Source organism: Agelaius phoeniceus, chromosome 29, assembly GCF_051311805.1.
Source record: "Agelaius phoeniceus isolate bAgePho1 chromosome 29, bAgePho1.hap1, whole genome shotgun sequence".
Classification (NCBI taxonomy): domain Eukaryota; kingdom Metazoa; phylum Chordata; class Aves; order Passeriformes; family Icteridae; genus Agelaius; species Agelaius phoeniceus.
In genome coordinates this window covers 618044-642162 of record NC_135293.1, presented here as the reverse complement: position 1 = coordinate 642162, position 24119 = coordinate 618044, and the positions used below count along the sequence as shown (strand labels likewise).

General features: G+C 47.6%; 1 protein-coding gene across 1 annotated transcript in view; it reads right to left on the bottom strand.

The window, feature by feature from the left end:
• ELL (elongation factor for RNA polymerase II) overlaps positions 1-24119 on the bottom strand; it is a 49337-nt gene that overhangs the window by 14481 nt on the left and 10737 nt on the right. The window contains exons 2-5 of the mRNA XM_054650050.2: positions 11060-11107; positions 6038-6159; positions 5592-5755; positions 2481-2734 (exon numbers count right to left, since the gene is read on the bottom strand). Coding sequence (XP_054506025.1) covers positions 2481-2734; positions 5592-5755; positions 6038-6159; positions 11060-11107 — 588 coding nt within the window. The remainder of the gene's footprint in view (positions 1-2480; positions 2735-5591; positions 5756-6037; positions 6160-11059; positions 11108-24119) is intronic.

The following is a 24119-nucleotide window of genomic DNA, read 5'->3' as shown; positions in this document are numbered from 1 at the left end:
TTTCATGGAGAGCTTCTCCAGGGCAAGAACAGAACCTGGGATTTGCAGCTTGAAGCCAGCAGAGCACTGCAGGGAGCTCAGCACACCCATGATGTTTTATCCAACCCTACCCCGTGCAGCTTCCCCACAAGCCCTGCGTGGTGCCTGCACAGAGAGGAGAAGCTGCTGGAATGGGCAGAGCTGGACTAGAATGGAAACAGCTTGGGAAAGAGTTATCCCACTTGGATCAGTCTTTCCACAGCCTGACTGAAAATTTAACTTCTTGCTGCTGGTAAACGCCTGAAAATCCAGAGTTGGAACAAAGCAAAGAGCCCCAGTGAGGCTTTCACAGAGAGTGAGAGCTCTCTGGGTGATCCATGGAATGGCCTGGTTCCATCAGATTCCAAGGGCAGGGACAGCTCCCATTATCCCAGATTGCTCCAAGCTGCCCTTGCACACTCCCAGGGATGGGGCAGCTCCTCTGGGCAGCCTCAGCCTGCAGAGCACGGCAAGTTCCAAATGGAAATAAAGCCTTCAATGTGTTTGTGAAGGGGGATAAGGAGGCCCAGGTGCCAAATGCTCTGCCCACAGCCAGGCAAAGCAGCAGCTGCAGCCCAAATTCCCTGCTGGAGCCCCTCAGCTCAGGGACTGCTACCCTTGAAAGTGGAAAATGCTTTTATTCAGTGCTCGGGGATCTTGTGCATCTGTTTAGGGATTACTGTTCTCCATTCAGGACGTGGCTGTGCTCAGGGATTTCTATTATCCACACAGCAGGAAAATGCCTCAAAAACAAGCAAAGGAGTGGGAAGTCTTGAATGAACTGAAGATGCTGCTGATTGCCCTGCTTTTGCTTTAGGGAGGCTACAACCTAATGTAAAAATATTAAAAATCCAGGCATTTCAGAGCAAAAGGCTGCACAACCAGCACGGCAAACTCTCCTGATAAGCAAAAAATAGAAAGCCCAGTTATCAGTTTACATGACAAACACTTTGTTTTTCCTTTCAGTCCTGTCAGCTTTCCAAAATCCTGAGCCAAAATACAACAAGAATTTGAGCTGTTTTACATCGAGGTATCCCTGTAAACACACCCAGGAGACAAAAGCCAACCCAGGTTCTCCTTCACAAAAAAAACCCCAAAAGCAACAACTGTCCCAGAATTTCTCTGTTTCCTGCCTGCTCCTGGAGCCTGGGAAGAACAACTTGGATTTTTCTGTGCACAGAGGCTGAGAGCTGCTACCTCCTTGTTTTGCTCGTGTGGGACTCTGCAAGCTCCACCCCAACCCTCCCAAAAATAGAAACCTTGCAAAATGAGGCAAAAAGGCCGCCAGGAACACGGAGTCCTGCGAGAGAGAGAGAGAGAGAGATGCAAGAGCACAATGAAACCCACACCTAGACAGATTTAGCTGTGTAGCTTTAACACAGCCTGTAATTTTTAGCTTATCTGTGTCTGCCCGTGGATGGGAGCCCCGGGAGGGCTGACAGGGATTAACTTTACGAGCTGCACGTTCACAGCCAAAGCAGCCTGAGCGAGGTGGCCCCGCACGCGCCGCTCGCCCGCCAGGGCCGGGGCACAGCCTCCGTCAGAAACCATCAGCAGAAACGGAGCCCTCTGCTCTGAAACTCAGCGAGAGGATTGGGAAAAGTGCTGCAAAAAGCTGCTGGGAAATTGAGGGCTCTGGGATTAAAGTCTAAGGAAGGAACGAGTTGTGCCAGCTGTGACTCTGTTTTTAATACGACCTGCCCTGTGCCCTTGGGCAAAGTGAACTCCTGTCTCACTCTTTATGGAAAGGAGTAAAAAAGAACAAAAATAAGGAGTTTTTTCTAGAATTGATTCCAGTCCAGAAGAAGGCAGCTGCAGCATTTAAATAAATAGCAATGATGTGTTTAATAAAGCAATGAAGGTGTTTACTGTGAGGTCTAAAATGGCACCTTTAATGTGACTCAAAGTGCTAGGAACTGATTCAGCTTGGAGACAGCTTTCACACTTGACACACAAAGAATCTGCTTGGCAAGGAGCTGCATGATCTTCACACCTGACCACTGGCACTTCCAAGCAGGAAGGGCTCTGAGGAGTACAAAAAAACTGGGGACATCTTTTCCTTCATATACAAAACCTGGACCAATACAGAGTGCGGCTCCTTTACGTCCATGAGGATAAAATAGAGATTTAGAGGTTATAATCAAATAATTTGTAGATCCTCTGTTAAGAGAATCCTCCCCATGACCAAGCAGAAGTGTCCCTCTGAAAGGGACTGATCTGGTGAGCCAAGACCATCCAGCTTGGCTGTACCCCCCTAACCCGAGGCGTAGCCAGGGGAGGCTCCTGCTATCTCTGCACCAGCCCTGGGAGCTGAGAACTGTGTCCCCCACAGCCTTCAGAGTCACATTCAGCTGCAGCCTGGAGATAACAGCTTCCACTGCCAGGGGAGGGAGGGGGGGCTGACAAGACATTTATTTTTTTTTTCCCTTTACCTAAATCGTTGCCTTCATCAGAGTACAAACCTGTTGCAGAAGGTTATCCAGCAAATCCTTGTCCTGCTGAGAAAGTCCATCCTTCTGCAATCTGAGAATAAGTTCAGGTTTCTTATAAGGCTTTAGTGCCAGTAAGTGCACAACCCTATCTTTGAAGGGTCTCTGGGAAATGGCACTATTGCCTCTCTTTATTGCACTGGCAAGGTTGACTGGCGTTGGGCGCTTCCTGGAGGGAACAGCATCGGAAGCTCCTGGTGCAGGTTTACGCACCTGAACCTTTTTGCCTAAAATGAGATGAGAATAGTGAAGTGCAGCAGTCGCCTCGCACAGGCCAGTGGGCTGTCACCACCGACCCGGAGTCCGTCACAGCCCTGGGAGGTGGCACGAGGTGACAGGGAAGGACAAACAGCAGCAGCAGCACGCACCCCCTCGGTCCCGACGCGCCGGCGGAGCGAGCGTCCCGTGAGCTTTATGGGTCATGACAAGCTTGGAACGAGTAAACAGCAACACCGAGCTCTGGAAACCTGAGCATTATTGGCCACCAGCTCACATAAAGCTCCCTTTGTTTGCCAGCTTTTCATTTATCCCAAGTGCACGTATCCCCCACGGTTAATCGAACTATTTCTGCCCTCCCTACGAGAGGAAAATTCTGCATTATTGTGTGGAAGAGTGGGAAATACGGAGTGGAAAGACCAGAACTGGTCAACGAGCGGCTCCCCGCTGCTGAGCTCAGCAAAAACGCTCCTCCAGCAGATGTTTCTGCTTTTAGAACAATAGGAACTTTATGGGGCTGGGTCACCTCCCTTCCCCCTCCGAACACGGCCCCATGAATGGGGCTGACACTGGGCCATCAGCCTATTCATGAGGGTGCTGATGGAATAACCCCTTCTCCACTGCACACCAGCGACAACACAAAGCTGCCTCAGGAGTGCAGCTCAGCTCCATCCCCACTCTGGTTCTTGGCTGCTGACAGCATGACCCAACAATTCATTTTTCCCATTCCTACTGGGAGACAGACCCCTCACACCACACAAATCAAAGGATGGGGACTCTTTCAAATACAGGAGCAGGTTCCTGCTACCAAAGGCAAACCAAGCAAAGCTGAAACCAAAACGTGTGGGTTCCAAGCTCTAGAAACCTGGAGATCCAATCAATAATCATTGGGCTGGAGAAAGTGACCTTCACCAGGACAAACAACATCCAGCATTTACTGCAAGTGTTTGGGAGGTTTATTCCAGCAGGGCACTGCTCCATTGCTAGGAAGCAACGTTTGCAACTGAGTCATCTGAAGATACTGGGGATTGTCTGCACTGTTTGTTTTACTGAGCTGCACATTGCGTAACCCAGGCCCCATTTCCTGGCTTTTTATTCTACACCACAGTGCTGGGAGAGGAAGCACGACCCATCCTCAGCAGGGCTGAGGGGAGGTGAGAGGGGGAACAACACCAATGCGCACGTTAAACATCCCACAATCCTGAGGTCAACTGGATTTTGTTTCCAGAAATGGGACGAGAGAAGATTCGTCAGCTTTCTAGAACTGCCTTAACTCTTGCCAGGTCATGAACAGTAAAAACATCACGTTGGGAGGTTTCCATTTAAAGGCTGGAGCCAAAATGTGCAGTGATAGGAAAAGAAAAAACCAAGTTAAGCCAGGACACAAAGGATTTTCAAATATTTATACACGTGCGTGTCTATGGCTGCATGCACACATATTTAGTGTGGCTGCAAGCACACATCCCCTGCAGCTTTACCTGCAGCTCTCTATTTACATATCTATTTATTCAAGTGTCAGCTCACATCTGTAAGGCCTGCTGCTCTCCAATTTCAACATTTCCTATAAATTTTTCCACATCTGAGCCGCCTGGAAGGACTCCACAGGCACTCGAGTGCTGAGCTCCGTGTTCTCCTGGAAATGTGAGAGGCAGCAGCCCTGTCCCTCAGCCCAGCCTGCAGCAATCAGCTGATGCTGCTGGCACTCCAGATCCCACACCAGGACTGTCCTTCCAAGCCCTTCCTTCTTGGAGCAGAGCTCTCCTCCTCAAACACTGACTGACATCTTATCTAGGAGCCCTGTGAGCTCTGCCCCTGCTGCCTCCACACAGCTCTGTCTCCATTTCGGGCTAATGAAAGGTTTTAGCCAGGAGGATTTTTAATTTTAAAAAGTTTTGCTCCATCTTTCCAGGAAGCAAATTGAGAATCTTCTCCCTCAGAAGCTTTAACTTCAGGCACTTACTGTAATGTTCTCAAAGAGGAGCTAAACAAAATAATCTTCTGGCCTACGGGAAATCAATGCATTTCCTTCCTGATTACTATCTCCTTTCTCAGCTTTGAGCACTTGGCTGCTGTGACAATGAGCCTGGGTCAGTTCTACATTTTGCAACTCAATCCTCCTCATCACAGATCCCTCTGAGAAGAGACTGGCTGCAGATCACATGGGCTGCAGGAAAAGCAGCTGCCTCAGGAAAAAAAAAAAAAAAAAATATAGTGAAACTGCATTCTGGTTACTGTTTGTGCCCAGAGTCTGTGAGCTGAGCTTAAGCAGGGCCCTGAGCCCTGGGTCTCTGCAGGCTCCCTGTGTCATTTGCCATGGTTTTATTTCCTCTGCCAAGGCTTTCCTGCTGCTGTCACGGTGGGAAGGGCTGTGCCAGGCTGCTCTAGTGCTGCTCTGTGTTTGTCACAGAGGGCACTGCTGCCTGTGTCCTCCCTGCCATGGGGCACAGCTGTGACACCACGGGGGTGGCACTTTCGGCTGAGCTGGCCCGGAGCAGGGACACGGGGAGGGCTCAGCAGGGCCCATGTGACAGACGTGACCCAAGGCCAGAGCTCTGCACATGGACAGCCCTCAGCGCTGCTGGCTGGGTGCCACCTTAAAATCACCCAGTGCCACCCCCTGCCAGGGCAGGGACACCTTTGGGCTGCTCCAGCCTGACCTCGGACGCCTCCAGGGCAGCCACAGCTCCTTGGGGTGACAATGGGAGTGAAGGCAACGCAACACAAGGAGAGCAGCCCCCTAAATCACCCACAAAGCACTTCCAGGAACTTTTCAGACGGCCACAACCAAGCCAACAAGATCAGGATTTGCCTCCAGAGCCTGCTGAGTCCCAGCTGGAGTGCAGAGCCCCAGAAGGAGTGGCTGCTTACCTACATATCTCCCCCCAGGTTTAATGACTATGGCGCTCCGGCTGCGAGTCTCCTCCTCTGCCTGGGCCATGCTCTGCCTCGCCTTCTGGTAGGAATCATCAGTAGCACACACGGTGATTTTATCCTGTATGCTTCCCAGGCAATCCAAGTGGATATTGCCATTGCTGCAAGAGAAACGCAATGGAAAAGGTACTCCTGACACTGCAAAGGGACACCAGGCTGGCACTGGGGGGTGTTAGCTGAATAACAGTGGGGGGCACATAGAGCACCTGAGAGGGAACTAGATGCTTCCCAAAAAAACCACATCAAAACAGATCAGAAAGACTCCAAAAAGGAAGAACGTGCATTAAGCTTTGTTAGGGAAAAGATGCTCCAGAAGAGAGGGTAAAAAAAAAATAAAAACGACCAAAAAAAAAAGGCTGGGTTTTCCTTGGATGCCCACTCACCTGGACACATACTGCTGGATGCAGTCAAAGCTCCCCTGGGGGCTGTCCTTGCCAATATTGGAGAGATAAAAGGTGAAGGTCCTCACTTCCGCCGGTCGATCGGGCCTCGGGATGGCGATGTGCTGCTCGGAGAGGAGGAGGAGGAGGAGGAGGAGGAGGAGGAGGGAGAGCATTGGTCACTCGGGTCACCCCAGGCTCAGGAGAGCTCAGGTCTCCTGCAGCCAGGCTGCTCTGAGGCGTTTTGCAACAAGGAAAGCACCTGGGTTACTGCACACAGAGGCTGCCAGAAGAATCCCAGTTATCTGCGCTGTGTGCAGGGGAAGGGAAAGGGGACTGAGGGAAAGAGCAGCTGAGGATGGATGTGGCTGTGAGAGAACAGAGCTGCCTCAAACAGAGCCCACAGCCACCCTGCTCTAGGAATCTGACCCAGTTCTATTGATTCAGCCTCAAAACAGACTGGCTCCCACTGTTTATATTCAATGTAAAACACTCGAGGCTCGTTTCTTTAGAATTACTGATCCAGCACTAAACATAGCACAAGCCAGGTCACTAGGTAGCATGCTTATTCTTTTTTAAGAAATTATAATTCCATAACAAGATTTCATGGCTCACAGTAGAGTGTGACGCTGCTGCTAAATTAAATATTTAATCAAGCATTAAGTGTGCTCCACAGACAACTCCACAGCCATCCTGCATTGTTTTTTTCACCCCCCTCCACCACAGCCATTCATTTTCCAATAGGGAAAACTGTCTCCCCTCTGCATTCAGGATCCAACATAAATGTCAGCATCTGAGCTCTACTAGCACATCAATATTTGATAATTAAGATGGCTCCCAGAAGCTGAGCCAGAAGGAACACCAGCCCCAGCCTATTTTAGGCCAGGCTTTACCACACGGGTTTATATTTACCCAGATTGCCACATCTACGCAGAGAACACGCACTCCCAGCAAGGTAGCCCGTGGCATCCACACATGACTGTGCTGGGCCAGGAGGGGTTTTGGGTGGTTTCCTCCAGCCCTCAGACATCTCCAGCAGCCTGGAAAACCCAGGGATCTGTGTCCCTCTGCTAAACCACAGCACGTCCTCGGGCCGAGCCCGTGCACGGCGCTCCCCTGCCCTCAAACAGAGCTCCCTTCTTCCAAAAACCCAGACTTGTGCCTTGCTTTACACAGCAGGACAAGTTATGCCCAGGATCCAGGGCTGGAAATGCTGGGAGCAGATTTTTGGGTGCTGCTGGACCCTCCCTGAGCAGCCTCGTTTATCTCCCCTGCCAAACGTGTGCCGCAGCCCTTGAGCCCTTTTAATCTTTCCTGGCATCCTCTGCCCCCACCCAGGCAGGGGGAAGAAAATTCCCTTCTGCTTTACCAGAAGAGCCAGAAAGGCAGAGTTATGTAAGCAGCAGACTTGGGGGGATTTTACAGCTGGAAATTTGCTGGGAATGGGAAGGGAAGAGGAGGAAAACCCAACAGGGGGATTGAGCTGCGCTGCGCCTGAGCCTGGAAAATAAAACCTGCAGGGTGTCACCAAATCACATCCCCACACACCAAAGAACTTTCTCCTCGCTCCTGCTTTACCCACTGGAAAAAAAACAGCTGCTCCAAAAGCCCCAGGTTTGGGTTTCTGTAGGGTTTTTGCAGCGTTTCCAGAGGCTGTAAAATGAGGCAGAGTCACTTTAGTACTGAAAAGTGTCTCATGTGCAAGCCGGCCGTTATCTAGGAATTATTTTTAGCTGAAAACAGAAGGTTTCTCAAGCCACCAAATCAGCATGGTGACTGCTTTGAGGGAGCCCTAATTTTGGTGCTGGGTACTGCACCAGTAACCAGAGACACTTAAAAATAGCCTGGTACAGATGTAACTTCTGTTTTCTTCTTTCAAGTAACGTTCATCCGTGGACAGCTCGCTCTGAACTGAGATTTCACCTCCCTCTGTTTAATACCAAAACCTCATCCCAAGCAGCAGGGGAATTGCTGCATTTCCCAATCACAGAGCAGAGGTGCTTTGCTCCCAACAGTCATTCTAAAAACGCTGCACACACACGTGGGTTTGGCACCTGAATATTTTTCCCCCTCAGTTCAATTCTGCCCCTGCTCTCACCGCCCCACAAGCACCTGCAGATTTCAGCCAGCCTAATGATTCTGCATGTCCTTTCACCAAAATAGAAGCATTTTCAGTAATTCTAGCACAGTTCTGCACACAATTTCTAATGCTGTGGTAGCCCAGCTCTTAAATTCTAATTTATGTGCACACTGAAACGAGCAAAATGCTCAAAACTCCATCAAAACTTATGAAACTATCCAAGAAAATCCATGAGGAAAAAGTGACAGCCAGGTGCTGCTCCTAAGGAATATCCATGGTCCCACTTTAGAGGAACACTCTGGTAAAGACAACCTGGTCATTACAACTGAAATTCTGGTTATCACACAGAATAAAAGCCATTAAAAAGAGCAGCATCACGACAGAGAAACACCTCAAAGCAGAATTCCAAAAGTTTTTATCAGCTCCTGTGAGATTGGATCCAGAGCAGGGTCCAGGCAGGAGAGGTTTTGTCCCTTGTCACTGGAACAGCTGTTTTATTTTTATATTTTATTTTTACAACCACTGACTTCCTCCTTTCTGCTGCCACCTTGCTGACCCCGGGTTTTATTCCAACAATTCCCTTCCCTGGTTAATTAGTGTCTCAAACATGGAAGTTTCTTTTTCTGTGTATTAGAAACTGAAAGTATTCTTGACAGCTTTTAGAGTAACACTGGAATAGGTGAGAACACATGGACACAGCAATTTAAAGGCTTCTAGAGAATTAAATTCAAGAAGCAGCAGTTTGTTTAAATTCTTATTTTATGTCCTGCCTCCCTAAATCATCAAGTGAAGCTTTTCCCTCTGGAGAGGAAGACTTGCACAGAAAATTCCCACTATTAAAACCTCACTGCCTTAAATCACACTGACACTTGTGCTGTGCACAACCCTCCCACCCAAAAACTTCATGGGATTCCCCACAGCTGCTTTTTTTCTTTGGGAAGCAAAACAGGAAGGCAGCAAACTGGGGAAATGAGGAAGAGTGGAAGAAATAATTTAAAAAGTAAAATAGGTTTTAATGTTGAAAAGTAAAATAGGTTTTAATGTTGAAAAGTAAAATAGGTTTTAATGTTTAAAGGTAAAATAGGTTTTAATGTTGAAAAGTAAAATAGGTTTTAATGTTTAAAGGTAAAATATGTTTTAATGGCATCCTCTGGATGTGAGAGCCTGGGAGATTCCTGGAATTATCTCTCCAGCCCAACTGATGGAGGATCCCTCGAAAGCATTTCGAGCCTCAGCTCCCTGAAAAGCAGGAGAATCCTGACAGGCAGAGTCCCACCCTTAAAGGCAGATGGTTCCCCAGCTGCCAGCTCCCTGTCATACCCAGGAAAAATAATAATAATAAAGGGACAAAGAGCTCTTTCTGCGCTCCCTTCAAGGCTCTACCTTTGGCCCTTCCTCGTCAGTGCCATGAACTGAGGAGCAGGCAGAGGTCAGCCCTGGCTGCCACATCTGGCCCCAGCCCAGCCCAGCCCTCCTGGGTCCCCTCCTTCCCCAGGCAGTGACACTGCAGGTGCCAGGCAGCTCCTCCACCCACAACTCATCCTTGGCACTCCAGGGCTCAAACAGAATTCACTCCTCTATTTTTGTATTTTTAAAGAATTATATTATAGTGGTTTTAATTTCCAGAAGCAGCTGCAGCATTTGAAAATATTTTTAATTAGCCTCAGAAATTAATATTTGTCCATATCAGATCCATGTGGAACCCAGCACCAGCAAAGGTTCAGGGCAGAGGAGCAGTTTAAGCTGTTTTCATCCCTTTTGTTGCATTTCCTTCAAGGAAAAACATTCAGAGGAGGCATTTCCAAAACTTAAACAGCTTCACAGGAAAAGTCAGGTGTAGGTCCTGCTTCCAAAGGGAAAGGAAAGCATTGCCAGGGCTTTTGGCTTCTTTATTCCATGAGCAAAGCTCATCAAATAAGGACACATCACCCACCCTTCATCCTCCTCCTCCTCCTCCTCTCCTGACTCTGCCCAAGCTCATGGCAGATTTTGATCTCAACTTTCATGCTGAGCTTTCAGGGAAGTTTCAGCCTAAACAAAGTAAAAAACCTGGAAATTGCTCCTTTCTTTATTTCCCAGCACATGGAGGTTTGTATTTTTCTTCTAAACTTACAATAACAATCATGTCTTTCCTGCCACATTTTCTATGGACTCGTAGTGAGAATAATATCACAAAGTAGGATGTGGGCAAGGACAATGTGCTGGGTTTAATGTCCACTCAGCCCAAGCCTTTTTGAATGTGCCAGTGCATAAAAAATAACCAAAAGTTACAGCTGAATTCAGATTCTTGAAAAAAAAAAATTAAAAAAATCCAATTCCCCTTCTTTATGCAGAGACTGAAGTTAAACACGGGCTTTTTTAGCAATAAAAGGTATCAAAATGACATTTTTCAAGTTCACTGAAGGGCTGCATTGCTTTACCAGAAACACCACCACGTAAATCTCAGCGTTGTCAGCAACTGGGCATGACAGACTGGCTCAGGGGCTAAAAATACCCCAGAGTTCTGTCACTGGAACACAGTTGGGGAAGTAAAACTCCTAAATCTAAAACAACTCCTGGTACTCCCAGCACTGCAGTTCCATCAAATAAACCTCCAGGACTCTCAGCCTTCAAGCTCTGCTGCTGGCAGGAATTGGGACCCCCAAAATTCCTGCAGCGAGTTCAGCACGGGGTTTTCCTGGGCTGCAGGTGAGGATTCCGTGGATTTCTGCTCCCTTTCCTTTATCCCTGCTGTCCCACCCAATCCATAAATCTGAATGTACCATGGATTTAGCAAGGTTAGGAAACAAAGAGGAGGGAAAAAGTTTTTTACAGAGAGAGAGGGGCCATGAGCAAACACCTTCCTGGAGCACACCTGGAGCTCCATCTCAGCAATCCTTGAGCTGGAGCAGCCCAAATTCCCCAATCCCACGGCATGGAAAAGAATTTTCCAGGGACAAACTTACCCCTTGGCTTCCTTGAAACTGGATGACTGGTTTTGACGTCACAGCATCCTAGGAAAACAAGTGGAAAAAACAAAAATTACCTCAGAGAAATTCCAAACCCCGCCAAGTTTAGAGTTCACCAAGCCACACTCAAGCTTGATTTTTCACCTGGATTTTTTAACTTTCCTTTTTTTTTTTTTTTTTTTTTTCAAGGGGAAAGGTCAGGGAAGTGTGTATTTCAAATGAAGTGTGTATTTCAAATAAGAAAGCAAAAAAAAAAGTCCTGAAACAGTGATTTGTACCAGGAAAAGGATGAGGTAAGGTCACCCTGAGTGCAGGGAGCAGCCCAGAGGTGACACCTGGTTCCTCCTGACCCCTGCACCACACTTTGGGCACAGAACAGCTCAGCTTTGGTGCTTATGGAAGTTTGGAGTTAAAAAATGGACACTCGAGGGAAAATTTATTCCAGCTCTCGGCCTGAGAGGACGCAAAGCAGATTTTTTCCAGGAGAAAGCTGGCAATCCTTTGGAAAAGCAAACTGCAGCTCCGTTGCAAAATCCTGCTGTTCCTTTGCCTGTTTCAACAATCGGCCTCCTCCTCCAGGCTCAGCTGCTTACATTTAATACATTTTTGTATTCCTCTGACTCCAAAATGCTCAATTTCAGCCTCTTTGCCCCGCTGTCATTTTAGAGATCCCAAAAACACTTCAATTCCAAGTCTCATCTGAGGTTTTGACTGAAGAAAAAAGCACCAGAGCCAACCCAGGGCAGGCTGAGTTTGGATTTCCCCCATTCCAGCAGAACTGGGGCTGTTTCCTTTCCTAAATCACACAAAGCATCCAAGACAGGAATTGTGCTCCATGGGGCACAGGGACCCCACTGTGAAGCTTTGGGGACAGAAGAATTCATAAAGAAGTTGAAAGCATCATTTATGAGTGAAAATGTTGTGACATGGAAAAACCACCAGGAATTTGGGAAAACAAGCCCAAAGCACGAGCTGGATTGTGCTGTTTGTGTCACCCAATTTCCAATGGATTGGAGAAACAGATATTTAAATTTTAGCAGCAGGAGAGTTAAACAGCTTGAAATTCATGAAGTGAACCATCCCTCATAAAACTTTTCCAGCCCAGCAGTGAAGAATCTCAGGCACGACATCAATTAAAAAATGGATAAATTCATCAGCAAAATAAGAACCCTTTTAGGCCAGATAAAGCTAACAAAACTGGGATGGATAAACCCAGCCCAAGACAGAGTCTGAGCCTCTGAAGAGCCCATCCAATGGGACTGCCCAGCTCTGCATCACACCCAGGATCATTACAGGACATTTATGATGCTGAGGAAAGCAGGAACACGCTCAGAGCTGACAGCACTCCCTGAGTGCTGGATAAAGACTTTTATAGACCCAGAACAACCTTTAGAAAAGCACCAATAAATAACATCTTGCTCTTGGTACAGAGATCACTGAATTCCTCGAGTGCCACGACACTGCATTCCACAGCACACTGTTCATGGACAGCCTGGCCAGCTTTTTGTTCCCCGTGTCCAGAAATTCACAGGAACATACTTGAGCAAACAAGCATTTGAAACATGATAAAAATCTGGATTTAAGAAAGAAAAAAAAATTAAAAAAAAAATCTAACCAACCCATGTGGTTCTTGTACAGCAAATTACAGATTTGGGAAGTTCTGCTCTTCAGTCTGGAAAGTTGTTTAAAGGGAATAAAAAGGGGGTAAGGAGGATGGAAGTGGAATAAGGAGGCAGGAGCAGAAGTCCTGATGCACAAATCAGACATGGTTTAATTACAGAACTTCTAAATCCCACAACCTACAAATAAACTGCTCTGAAGTGAAGTGGGTAACATCAGCTTCATGCAATCCAACGGCAAAGCTGAGATGTGTTCCCAAAATCCAGCATTTCTGTCTCTGCCTGCTGGGATCCCTGTGGAGGAACAGCAGTGCTGGAACTGCCAGCCAGGCCCCAGAGGGGATCACAGCTGGGTTTGGATGGACACTGCAAACCCCAGCTCCCTTTGGAGGCAGGGAGGGATCTCTGGGGTCTCATCTGAACCTCCCTGGTGCCCAATTCCTCGTCTCCAGCTCCTTCAGGAGGTTCATGAAGAGGGGAGCACACTGCACACCCTGAGCTGGTTAAGGATGTGACTCCAAGTGCCTTCATTAGGTGAAATTAAATCCCTGCATGGACACCCTCGTTCAGAACAAAAAGAACAGAGATGAGTGACGTGAAACCAAACCAAAACCACGTTTCCATTTTCATCTTCATTCGGATGAACAGCCCCAAACATCAAGAGCTCCTGCTGCCCTTTCCAAAGTCCCTCTGTCCTTTTCTGAGGAGTCACCTCAGAGTCACTCAGTTCCTCTTCCTCAGCGATGCCAGGGCTGCACTTCCTGTGCCACAGCTCCCAGAAATGCCACAGCTCCCATTCCATCCCCCCTGAGTGGGACAAGGCCTTCCCAATTAAACCAAGGCACCCACTCGGCCCTAGGTGCAGCAAATCCTTGGCAAATCAAGGACGCTGATGAAACCTCAGCTCTGCGTCCAAACAAGAGGAAAACAAGGCAGATTTGTCCAAGCAAAGGGGCACAACCTCATCCCCTTCCAATGAACTCCAGCTTTGTCCCTCCAGGACACCCCCTGGGTTTAAAAAGCAGCTGGTTAAAGGTAAAAATCTAAGGAGGAAAAGCACAGGTCAGGTACTTGGCAGCAGGTTTTGTGCTGCTGCCAGGTACCAGGTACCCATCCCTGCAGCTCATCCACGAGGGTGGATGGAAGGAACACAGCTCCTGAGATCTGCCTGGGATCTGTGGGACCAGGGAACACACAGGGAAGGAACACAGTTCCTGAGATCTGCCTGGGATCTGTGGGACCAGGGAACATGCAGGAGGGAGCACAATCCCTGGGGTCTGTGGGACCAAGAACACAATTCAAGGGGTCTGTGGGACCATGAACACAATCCCTGGGGTCTGTGGGATCAGGGAACACAATTCCTGGGATCTGTGGGGAGCCCCACACAAGGACCTGCCACAGCTCCCAGAGGCAGCAAAGCCCCTTTAAACACACCTCAAGTGCAGGAATTCCCCCCCTGCCCTGCCATTGTTCCAGCTGAACGCCCCCTGAGCAGCTGCAAGGTTGGCAGAGCATTCCCAAAGCTCCAGAGTGCCACAAGGAACCGTGTCAAACTTCCCCTGGAAAGAGCAGGGCCCCTGCTGCAGCCCCAAAGCTGTGCAGGAGCAGCTCCCAAAGGAGCATCCAAGGCACAGCTGCACCTCTGAGCTCTGCCCAGACTGGAATTACCAGCTCCAGCCTCTGCCCCTGACTGCAAACAGACCCTCAGAAAGAGCCTGGGTACACCCCGGCACCTACTCCATAAAATTTCATTTATTTGCCATCCTTACAGCCATGCCCAGTTCTCTGCTTTCCACAGCTCCTGCTGTGTTCCCTGGGAATGAGGGAGAAATAAAACCCTTCAAGCTCTGCTCTGGGATGCCAACATGAATAAAACCCCACAGACCCAAGTGGTTTTTGTCAGTCCTCCACATAGCGTAAGATTATCTCAAAAGTCATGAGATTAAACCAGAAAAACCCCAAAACTCATCCCCAAAGGTCCCACAGGATACTTGGCTTTTATTATCACAGTATTCTGCTCATCCTTTGGTTTTCCCAGGCCAGAGGAGAGCAAGAAACCCTGAAGAGAGGCTCTGAAAGCTCACAGAGGTGGTGGCAACGCACAAACACTCGTCACACTGAAATATTCCAAGCCTGGCATGTGGAAACTGAGGAAAGAATAAGAAAGTGTCAATAAAATATGGAAGAATTGAGAATGTAAAATGAATTATTTTATCAGGGCTGACTGATGCTGGCCAAAGGTTTTCTCCTACACCTTTAGAGGAAGAGCTGGATGGGATGTGCCCACCCAGGATCACAAAGGACACTGGAAATACTCAGGTCAAGGAGCCAGCTGGAAGCTTCTCTGTTTCTTCAGGGAAATACAGATAATTAAAGAAGACATCATTTTGGGAAGTTCTGTCATCTATTTACTGGAATTTGTACTGCAGGCTGTGCTCTATGGAAAATGTTTGCCTAAACTTAGTATTGATGTGTTTGTGTGTTTTGTTGGATGTTCAGAGCCACCAATGCCCAGAGTGCAACTGAAAATTTACCCTTATTTCTGTTGGAACAAGGGCATTATTTCCAGAATTTAAAGCTTCTTACAAACAGTTAAAATTAGTGGCAAGAATTCCACTAAATAGACAGAGAAACTATAAAATCCTGCTAACCAGGGCTGGCATTAATGGGATGTTTCCAACCCTCATGTGCAATTCCAGGTAAAACCAGTGCCCAGGTAAAGCTCCTGCACCTCAGCAAGCACTTACAAAAATGGGAACAACAAGAAATTGCTTAAAAAGCACAAATTTCAGGCTCTGTAATGCCCCAAACTCCAGGTTCCTCTTTAATTCTTTGGTTATGCCTGGTTTATGTTTCTTTAGCCCACACAGCAAGGTCCAAATATAGGCAGGGCTCCCTCCCCTGCTTCCTCTGCCTTCCCAGCACAGCTGGGCCCAGAGTGGGCTAAAAAGGTCCCAAATGCAGGAGGATCCTCAGTTTAAGCACACCTGGAAACAGCTCCTGCACAGCCCCCCAGATCTCACTTTCCATTCATATTTTTGCTTTAAACACCCCCCGAGAACAAAGCAAAGCAGAGTCCAAAGGCAGAGCAGATCCACCCCAGCCCAGGGGACACCTGAGAGTCCCTGAGTTGATCAGCAGCAAGAAATCAAATCCCAGGGGAAAGGAACCCCTGGGACAGAGGCACAGCTCCCAGTGAGGCTGTGGGAGGTTTGCTGGCAGCCAATTAGCCCAGGCTGGCCCAGGACAGAGCCACCGAGGCTGCTCCCTCCCAGGACACTGCACTACCCCAAGGCTTGCATTTGCCTCCTACCAGAAACTCAGCAGCCAGAAAAGCCTCCTGAATATTCCTTTTTTTCATGTCCCACCTATTACTTGTGGAATTACAACCCAGTCTCCCTGCAACACAATTTCCATCTGCAATTCGGGGCCTCTCGAGGATCCCGTTTGAAGCTGAGGATCCCGTTTGAAGCTGAGCGCGGATGGGATGGAGTCTGCTGTGAGTGGAAAATCACAGTTTTGCTATTCAAATCCAACCTTCTGGTGGAGAGAGCCCTGGAAATTCCACGGAGATCCAGCACTGCTGGAGGCTCTGCAGAGGTGCCCAGGTGAGCCCTGGGGACGCTGCTGGAGGATCTGGGACTCACCCACGTCCTTCCCTGCACACCCAGGGAGTGACAGGAGCTCCTCAGGCTCAACCCCCAGGTTGCCCCATGGATGCCTCTGCCCGCCCCTCCTCTCCAAGATAATCCCATTTATCACCCTGATGATCCAGGGCTCCCACACACCCCCCTCATCTTCCTCTCCCCAACGTTTACAAGAATTTATTTTGGGCAGAAGCGAACACTCCAGCTTTTAACACAAATAATTATTAAAAAGATGCTTTTGATGAAGGTTTAAGGGCTGGACTCTCACCAATTACTCTAAACTGTAGTTTGTATTTATTATTTATCATTTGCCTAATAGGCATTAATGGACACATTATCACCATAATATTAAAGCACCTACAAATCCTGCCCAGAAGTACAAGCAGCAATAAAATGCTCAAAAGCTTTTATGTCAGCCAAAATGCTGGGCTGCATGTTTGAAAGTTTTTAATTGCTAAACTGCAAAAGGCACACTGGCTTCTTTGGCTGTAATTGCATCATTTTAAGTGGGCTGTTACAGCACAAATGTTGCTTCCTCATTAGTTTAATTTTCCAGGGTTAAAAATCGAGTGTGTTTCTATAAGATCAAAAATAAAGGAGTTTCAAGTGTCAGCTCAGAAAACCCCTCAACTTGATCTGCTGAAATTTATGGTTATGTTAAAGAATTTTACCATTCCCAGCTCCTGGAACTTACAGAATTTCATTCACCATTCCCAGCTCCAAAGTTACAGAATTTCACCATTCCCAGCTCCAAAGTTACAGAATTTCACCATTCCCAGCTGCTCAGAGTTACAGAGTTTCACCATTCTAACAAAATTAGCGATTTTACCGGGAAGCATCAGCAGCAGGCTTTGACATCACCACACACTGAGCATCTCAGCTATGGTCCCGCGTGAAATGCAGAAAAACTCCACCTTTGTGCGAAGTTTAGAGAGCAAGACACATGACCAAGTTAAAAACCAAAGTGTAGCCTCATGGAAACGCTTTGTGCTGCCCTGTACGGCAGAAAGCCAGGCCCTAAATGGACAATAGCCTGTATCAGCAAAGCAGAGAGCAATTAAACTCCACTGTCATCAGGATGTCACCCCACAGGCACGAGAGCTGAGCCAGCCGTGCAGCCTGTTCCCTCTCTCGCATGCCTGGAGCTCCTGATCTCAGCTAATCCGGGTTAAAAAGCCCCTCCTGAATGAAATGCCGTGTGTTTGTTGGGTCCCTGCTGCAGAATTCAGCTGGGGGCTCCAACCGAGCCGAGCTGTGCGCGGGGAGGCAGCCCCAGCCCCGCAGCTCTGCTCGGGCAGGGCCAGAGCCCCCTCAGGCAGGGATTAATCAGGGAAAGGAGATGGAATTAGGGTACCTGAACCCCACGGCTCCCCAAACAGCCCTCCCAAAATCTCAGGACAAGGGATGGAGGTGGAGGCTCTCCAGCCTCAGTGACAGGCTGCAGCACACGGTGATTTCTGCCAGATTCCCACTGGTTTTTCACAGAATAACAGAATGGTTTTGGGTTGGCAGGGACCTTAAATCCCATCCAGATCCACCCCCAGCCACGGGCAGGGGACACTGCCACTATCCTAAATTGCTCAAGCCCAGCAGAACTTTTCTGTTTCAATTTGGTAACTCCAAGTAAAACTTTCCAGCGCTTCAAAGCAATCTCCTGCTTCAAAAAAAAAAAAGCTTTAAACTCCCAAAGAACAGAACAGCTCTGACACAGTCTGATCCTCTGGTCATCCCCAGCAACCTTGGGAAAGGTGGGTTTGGAAAGGAGCTCCAGCTCCTCACACACCCCAAAAAGCCCTGGGACAAGCCCACAGTGCTGCTGACCATCAGGGCAGGATGTTTGGGCAGCACAAGGTGCAGTAGTTTTCCACCAGGAAGGAAAGCTGGGCACAGAGGCAATTTAGGCAATGCCTTTCAGGAAGAAAATGAAAAGGAGGCTCAAATCCTTGGAGAAATAATTAAAGTATTGTGAATTGGTATCGAGTTTGCTCAGGCCGCTGTGGAGCTGGAGACTTTGTTTGGCTGGAGCAGAGCCTGGCTCTGGCAAACAGAGCAGCCCCATGCACTGGGCTGAGCCCTTCCCCAGAGCAGGAGCCACCAAATGCCTTCCTGCAGTCCCAAATTTCTGTCATGAGCTCAGACACAGACAGGGATCTGCTCTGCAATAAATAAAAAACACAGAGAGAGAGAGAGAGAGAGATGGCTGCAAGGAGGAAATGCTGTCTGCAAAGAAAATCCCAGCTTGTTTATGCAGAGGACACTGAAGAGTTCAATGCACCTGTCTGCAGGGAAAGGCTCCCCTGCCAGGGCAGGGGGGACACACTGCAAGAGGACAAGAAGATACAGGTTCATTACAGAGCTACAGTGTTTTTATTCCAGGCAGTCACTGCATCCATTGCTGCTTCCTGCACACCCAGCCCCACTGCTGGATGGGACCTGGGGCTCTGCCTGGCTGAAGATGGAAAACAGGAAAACCACCCCAAAACCAGAGGGGACTCCAAACCCAGCCCCAAAAACGAGAGGGCTTCAAACCCACCCCAAAAGCAGAGGGGTCTGAGGTCAGGGGGAAGGTGGATGGCAAAGAAAAGGAAAAGATCAAGGAGGGTTTGTGGCTCCCAATTAACTCAGGCAGGCTCCAGATGTCGGGAGCAGAGGCAGGAGGGGCCTCCTGTGGGAATGCAGCTCGGGAGACTCCGGGCACGTTTCCCAACGGGACAGTTCTCCTTTTTTTAACTTGGTGTTTTCCCTCTTTGCTTCTGCACTGAGTTAAGGCAGACCTGCTCATTAAGGAGAGCAATAATCATAAAGTCTCATCAGCAGGCTGCCACAAGGGCTGTAATGATGATTATCTGCAGTTTAATCATGGCAAACTCCCACCAATCCCACTGTTAACAAGATGGGGCTGCTCAGGGAGGCTTTGTCAGAGGAGCAGGAGCCAACTCCCACGACTTCCAAAGGCTTAGGGAGGAAAGGGTTTTGGAAGGAAAAAAGCTCCTCTGCACCCCTGTGCAGCTTCCAGTGTTTAGCACTGATCAAAGCAGGCAAAATCAATTAAAAATGGCTATAATGAAAGAATTACTAAGTCACAGAACACGGTGCCCATTTCTCAGTTTAATAACCCAGGAGTTTCCTTCCTGCAAGTAAAAAAAACCCTCCCAGTTTTGATAGAATTACTGCATCTCCCTGCAAGGGAAGTCTCATTTTGTGTGAGTGCATTTTCTGTCTCTGTCAGTCCCTCCAGAAGGGTGCCCCAGACCCTCCCTGGCACTGAGCACCAGCAGCCCAAAGTTATTTCAGTTTCATTGCTCAGTGCTGCATTCTTGAGTCAGAGCTGCCCATTCAAACACCTTTACCTGCATTTCAGCCTTGTCCTGTTCTCCTCGAGACAGGGGTTCAAGGATCCCTCTCCCCTTTCCACAAGCACACCAGAAATCAGCAGAATTCTGCACTAACTCTTCTTTTTATCACCCTTTTTCCCCGAAAGGATTTTTCTCCTCTAACTCTGACTGAAAGAAATAAAAGGTGAAAGTGGGGAAGCATAAAACAAGTTGCAACAACATTTCCCAAAGCTCTCCTCCAAAGATAATGCTGTGCTGGCAAATTCAAAACGCAAAAAAACCCCAAACAAGTACAAACCTAGAAATAAGTCCTATTGTTTTATGACTTGCAACTAATTTGAGGAAGAGTGAAATGAACAAATCCCAATGCTCAACCCTTATTAAAAGAAGCAAATCTAGAGTTGGTTGTTTATACAGGAAAGAAGTGGCTGAAGTAAAATTAATTTTGAATTTGAGTCTGCTCACATGGCCTCAGTCTGTCCCTCTCTTGCCTGGCTTTTACAGTTACAGTAAATTAAAGACAGGGTAGGAAAAAGGAAGGTAAATATTGGTATTTCTAAAGTGCAGGCAAAGGAAAGCAAACCCTTAGATTTGTTTTTCAAACACATGGATTTGCTTTGAAGCACTGTTTTCAACAAAAAACATTATGGCAGAATGAAGTTTCCTGTTCTGCCTCCCTATACTGGAAGTACTAATAATGTTAAATACGATACTGAATATGATATTAAATATTATATTAAATGTGATATGAGATATTATATTAAATGTGATATGAAATATGATATTAAATATTATATGAAATATTCCTCTAAGAGAAGTCCAGCAGTATCTGCAGCATCTGCACACATCTGCATTGCAAGACAATTCAGAGACCTCAGTTTGGCAAGAATCCCATTAAGACATCCATGCCCAAAATTCCCTGGGTAATCATGTCTTGCATGCAACACTGCTTGTTTTTGCAGCAGTGTTTTATTGGGGTTATCAGATGATCCTGTTAAATTGGGAAAGGACAGAGGGGAAAAAAACAACACCACAACAACAGAACTGGCAGAAGGAAACTGAATCATCCAAAATTCCCAACTCTGCTAAAGGTGACCAGCAGTGCTGGTTTTCCCAGGAGGATTCACTCCTTATGAGCCAAGAATTCAGGGGGGTTAGAGGTTTTCAGATTAATATTTTGAGAGTCATTCCTGTTGAACAAGACACCTTGAATGAAGCCTCCTGAGCTGGCTCTGGCAGAAGAGGGAAGTTTGCTGATTTCAGGGTGCTGGGGTTGTGGCCACCTCTGCAACAGCCCCAAAAACCTTGTGGAAATGACAAGGAAAACAAATTTCCATCCCACAAATCACTTGGCTCACTGCTGTCCCTCTTGGAGATGGCACTTATCCCTGATTTTAGCCTTTCTGAAGCAATGCAGCAACACAGTTTTGGGGCTCAGAGGGTAAAATAATTAAAAGCCCTTCCAGGACCAGCTGTATCAAATGCATCTACTACAAGTATTTTGCTTTCTGCACTGTACAAAAGGCCCAAGTGCCAGAAGAAAATGTTTCCCAAATGAAGACAGAGAAGTGTGTCACGATAGCACATCTGAACTCCCCCTCATCCCCATCATGGATAAATAAAGCTCCCAGAAGTGATTAACACACCCAAGCTCCTCCATGCCAGGCTGAGGGCCACACAAGCGATGGGAAGTGACTACAGAGCCACATTTAGGGATTTGTTCCTTAATGAAGCATTTCAGCCCTGCTTCAAACTCCCCCCGCCTGCCCAACTCAGGTAACGTTTCCCAGGTGGAAGGAGTTGGATCAAACTGGAACCTGCAAACCAGGGATCCTGAAATCCTAGAGAATCACAGAATCACTGAGCACCCTGAGCTGGAAGGGATTCCTCACAAGCAATGTCCAAGTGCAGCTCCTGGCCCTGCACAGACACCCCAAAATCCCACCCCGTGCCTGGATGGGGATGCTTGGAAACAACCACAGAGCAGCAGGAGACACACGGAGGAAGGAAATTAAAGTGTATTAAGAAAAGCTTCATAAACAACTTGGAGAGAACTTTTCAGAGACAACAGCTCAGGCACAATTTTAAAACCACAACCTTTAAGTTAAGACTGAAAAGTAAGGATTCATTTAAATCCCATTGATGCTGGATTCCAACACTGGCTGGCCCCAAGTCTGCCTAAGAGAAAGGAAGAGGGATACTCTTGAATTACACCAGGTGGATTTCACTCAACACTGAGGCACCTCAGCCCAAGCACCATTCCAAGAACAGTTTTATAAAAATGCTGAATGGGTCCAGTCAGGTACAACTCAGTTAAAAATAAATCTCTTACATGCCTTCCAATATACCTGCATTGCTGTGTTCTTGGGCAACCTGTGGGTTTCCAATTATTATTATTGTTTTTGAGCTGTTTTTCTTTCACCCATCAGGTTAAAAAACCACACAGGCACAAAGAGAAGCTGGCTAAGTACAGCTCCAGAACTGCCAGCAAATGTACACTTAAGAGAGAGGTGGTGGAAAAATCTGTCAGGTTGGCATCTCCAGCATTAGATGTAACAAAAAAAGGAAATTCACCTTTTCAGCCCCAGTCAAGGTAACATGGCTGCTCCAGCCAGGATGTTATTGGGAGCAGTTTTACTGTGTCAGGCTGCTCACGCAGAGCCAGCTGAGACACTTAATATGTGAAAATTAAAGCAAGAGATTAAACACAGCAACACTGGGTTACAACTTATAAAACAGGAATAGTGAAATATCAGAAGCTGACGGCTGTTTCTGACCTAGTTTTCACTGGAGAACAGTCAAAGAGCTGAAAAGACTGAGGCGAGGCTGAAGGTGCTGAAATTCCAGTAGTGCCGGGGAACAGGATTAGAGGAAAAGCCTTCAGAGACATTCAAAGGACTGAGGGAGCGTCACAGGGAGGCTCGAGAGCTTGGCTCCAGTGACATCCTGGGGAGCAGGAGGGACACCAGGGCTGCAGCCAGCTGGGGATGGAGCCACAGGTGTCCCCAAAGGGGCAGCAGGAGGCCAGGCTGAGGAGGAGAGAAAACCTCAAACACAGGAAAAGAATCATTTTAAAAACATCGTGCCTGGATTTCAGGAGGTATTTTCGTTGCTTTTTCTTCTGAGAACACAAATGTGCTGTCAAACACCTGGGCTCATTTGAATAACAAGAGGAAAAATTAAACTCCTTTATGCAAGAGAACTGCAAGTACCCAGGAGAGATGCGGGGAGGGGGGGCTGCTGAGAGGAAAGCCAGGTGATGCCATCCCTGGAAGCTGCTCACACGTCTCCCTCTGTTCTGCAGCTCCACATTTATTTCTTTCTTTATTATTTATTTATTTCCACCAGGCAGCTCCACGCTGGCTTTAAGCCTCATTAAGGAGCAGTGTGTTGCTGGGCTGACATGTCAGATTTTTAAATGACCTTTGTACCGACAACAGCGTTACCAAGCTGCTAAGAACAGGGGGACAAAAAACAAAAATAACCAAACAAGTGGTTTTCCATGATTAGGAGAGGTACGTCGTGGCTGTTTGCATTTATCTGAGCTCCAAAAAAACTCCCACCTGTCAGGAAAGAGAGCCATAAAAAAAAAAAAAACGAGCAATTCTCTCTGAAGGGCAACTGTGACGGCATCAGCACTGCTGGCCATTCTTAACGTGGGACTTATCACACAAGGTAAACAGGAGTGACTATCAGTTAATGAACAACACAACCCCGAGGCTGAATTTTAAAGAGCGTTTTCTCCACTGCAATCTTTTAATGAAAATACAGCAGTTCAAACCCACCGAATTTGCTTACGAAAGTCTAATTTATTTTAGGACATATTAAGACACCAGGGCTGATTCACTCGCCTGTGTGCTCATAAGGTGGCTTAAATGAGCTGCTGAAACATCAGAACGATTCTTATCTTCCACAGGGCTTTACTCCTTTTCTTGCAAGAGAAAATATAGGAAGACAATTGGGAGATGAGATTGAGGAACCCGTTCAGCCATCCCGGGGCAGATCTCACCCCACACTGCTGAGCCCAGGAAAACAAGCCTGGGCCAGTTCTGCTCTCCTTGTGCCCAGCTCCATCCTATTGACACTCGGAGGGAACAGTAATTACCAGTCTGAGAAAGTTCTGCTGAAGATGATCTGAAGATGTTCCTCACAGTGCTGCTGGAAGAGGCTGGGATAAAGCAAAGAGCCAGAGGCTGGATCCTGAAGGAATCCCAGAGAAATCCCACCAGCAGCACCCCACAAGCCAGAGCAACCTCAAAAGCTGAATGGAGATGCTCAGACACAGATTCTTTTGGCCTCCAGGCAAACAGAGGTGCTCCAATGCCAGCCAGGACAGAGGGAACACAACCTGACAGACACCTGGAATTCAGCAGGGGTGTCACCCAAATTCCTACCACCTCCACCGGGGACAAAGCAATAAAGCACTCAAATATTCCAGGCTTTTCCCCATCACTGA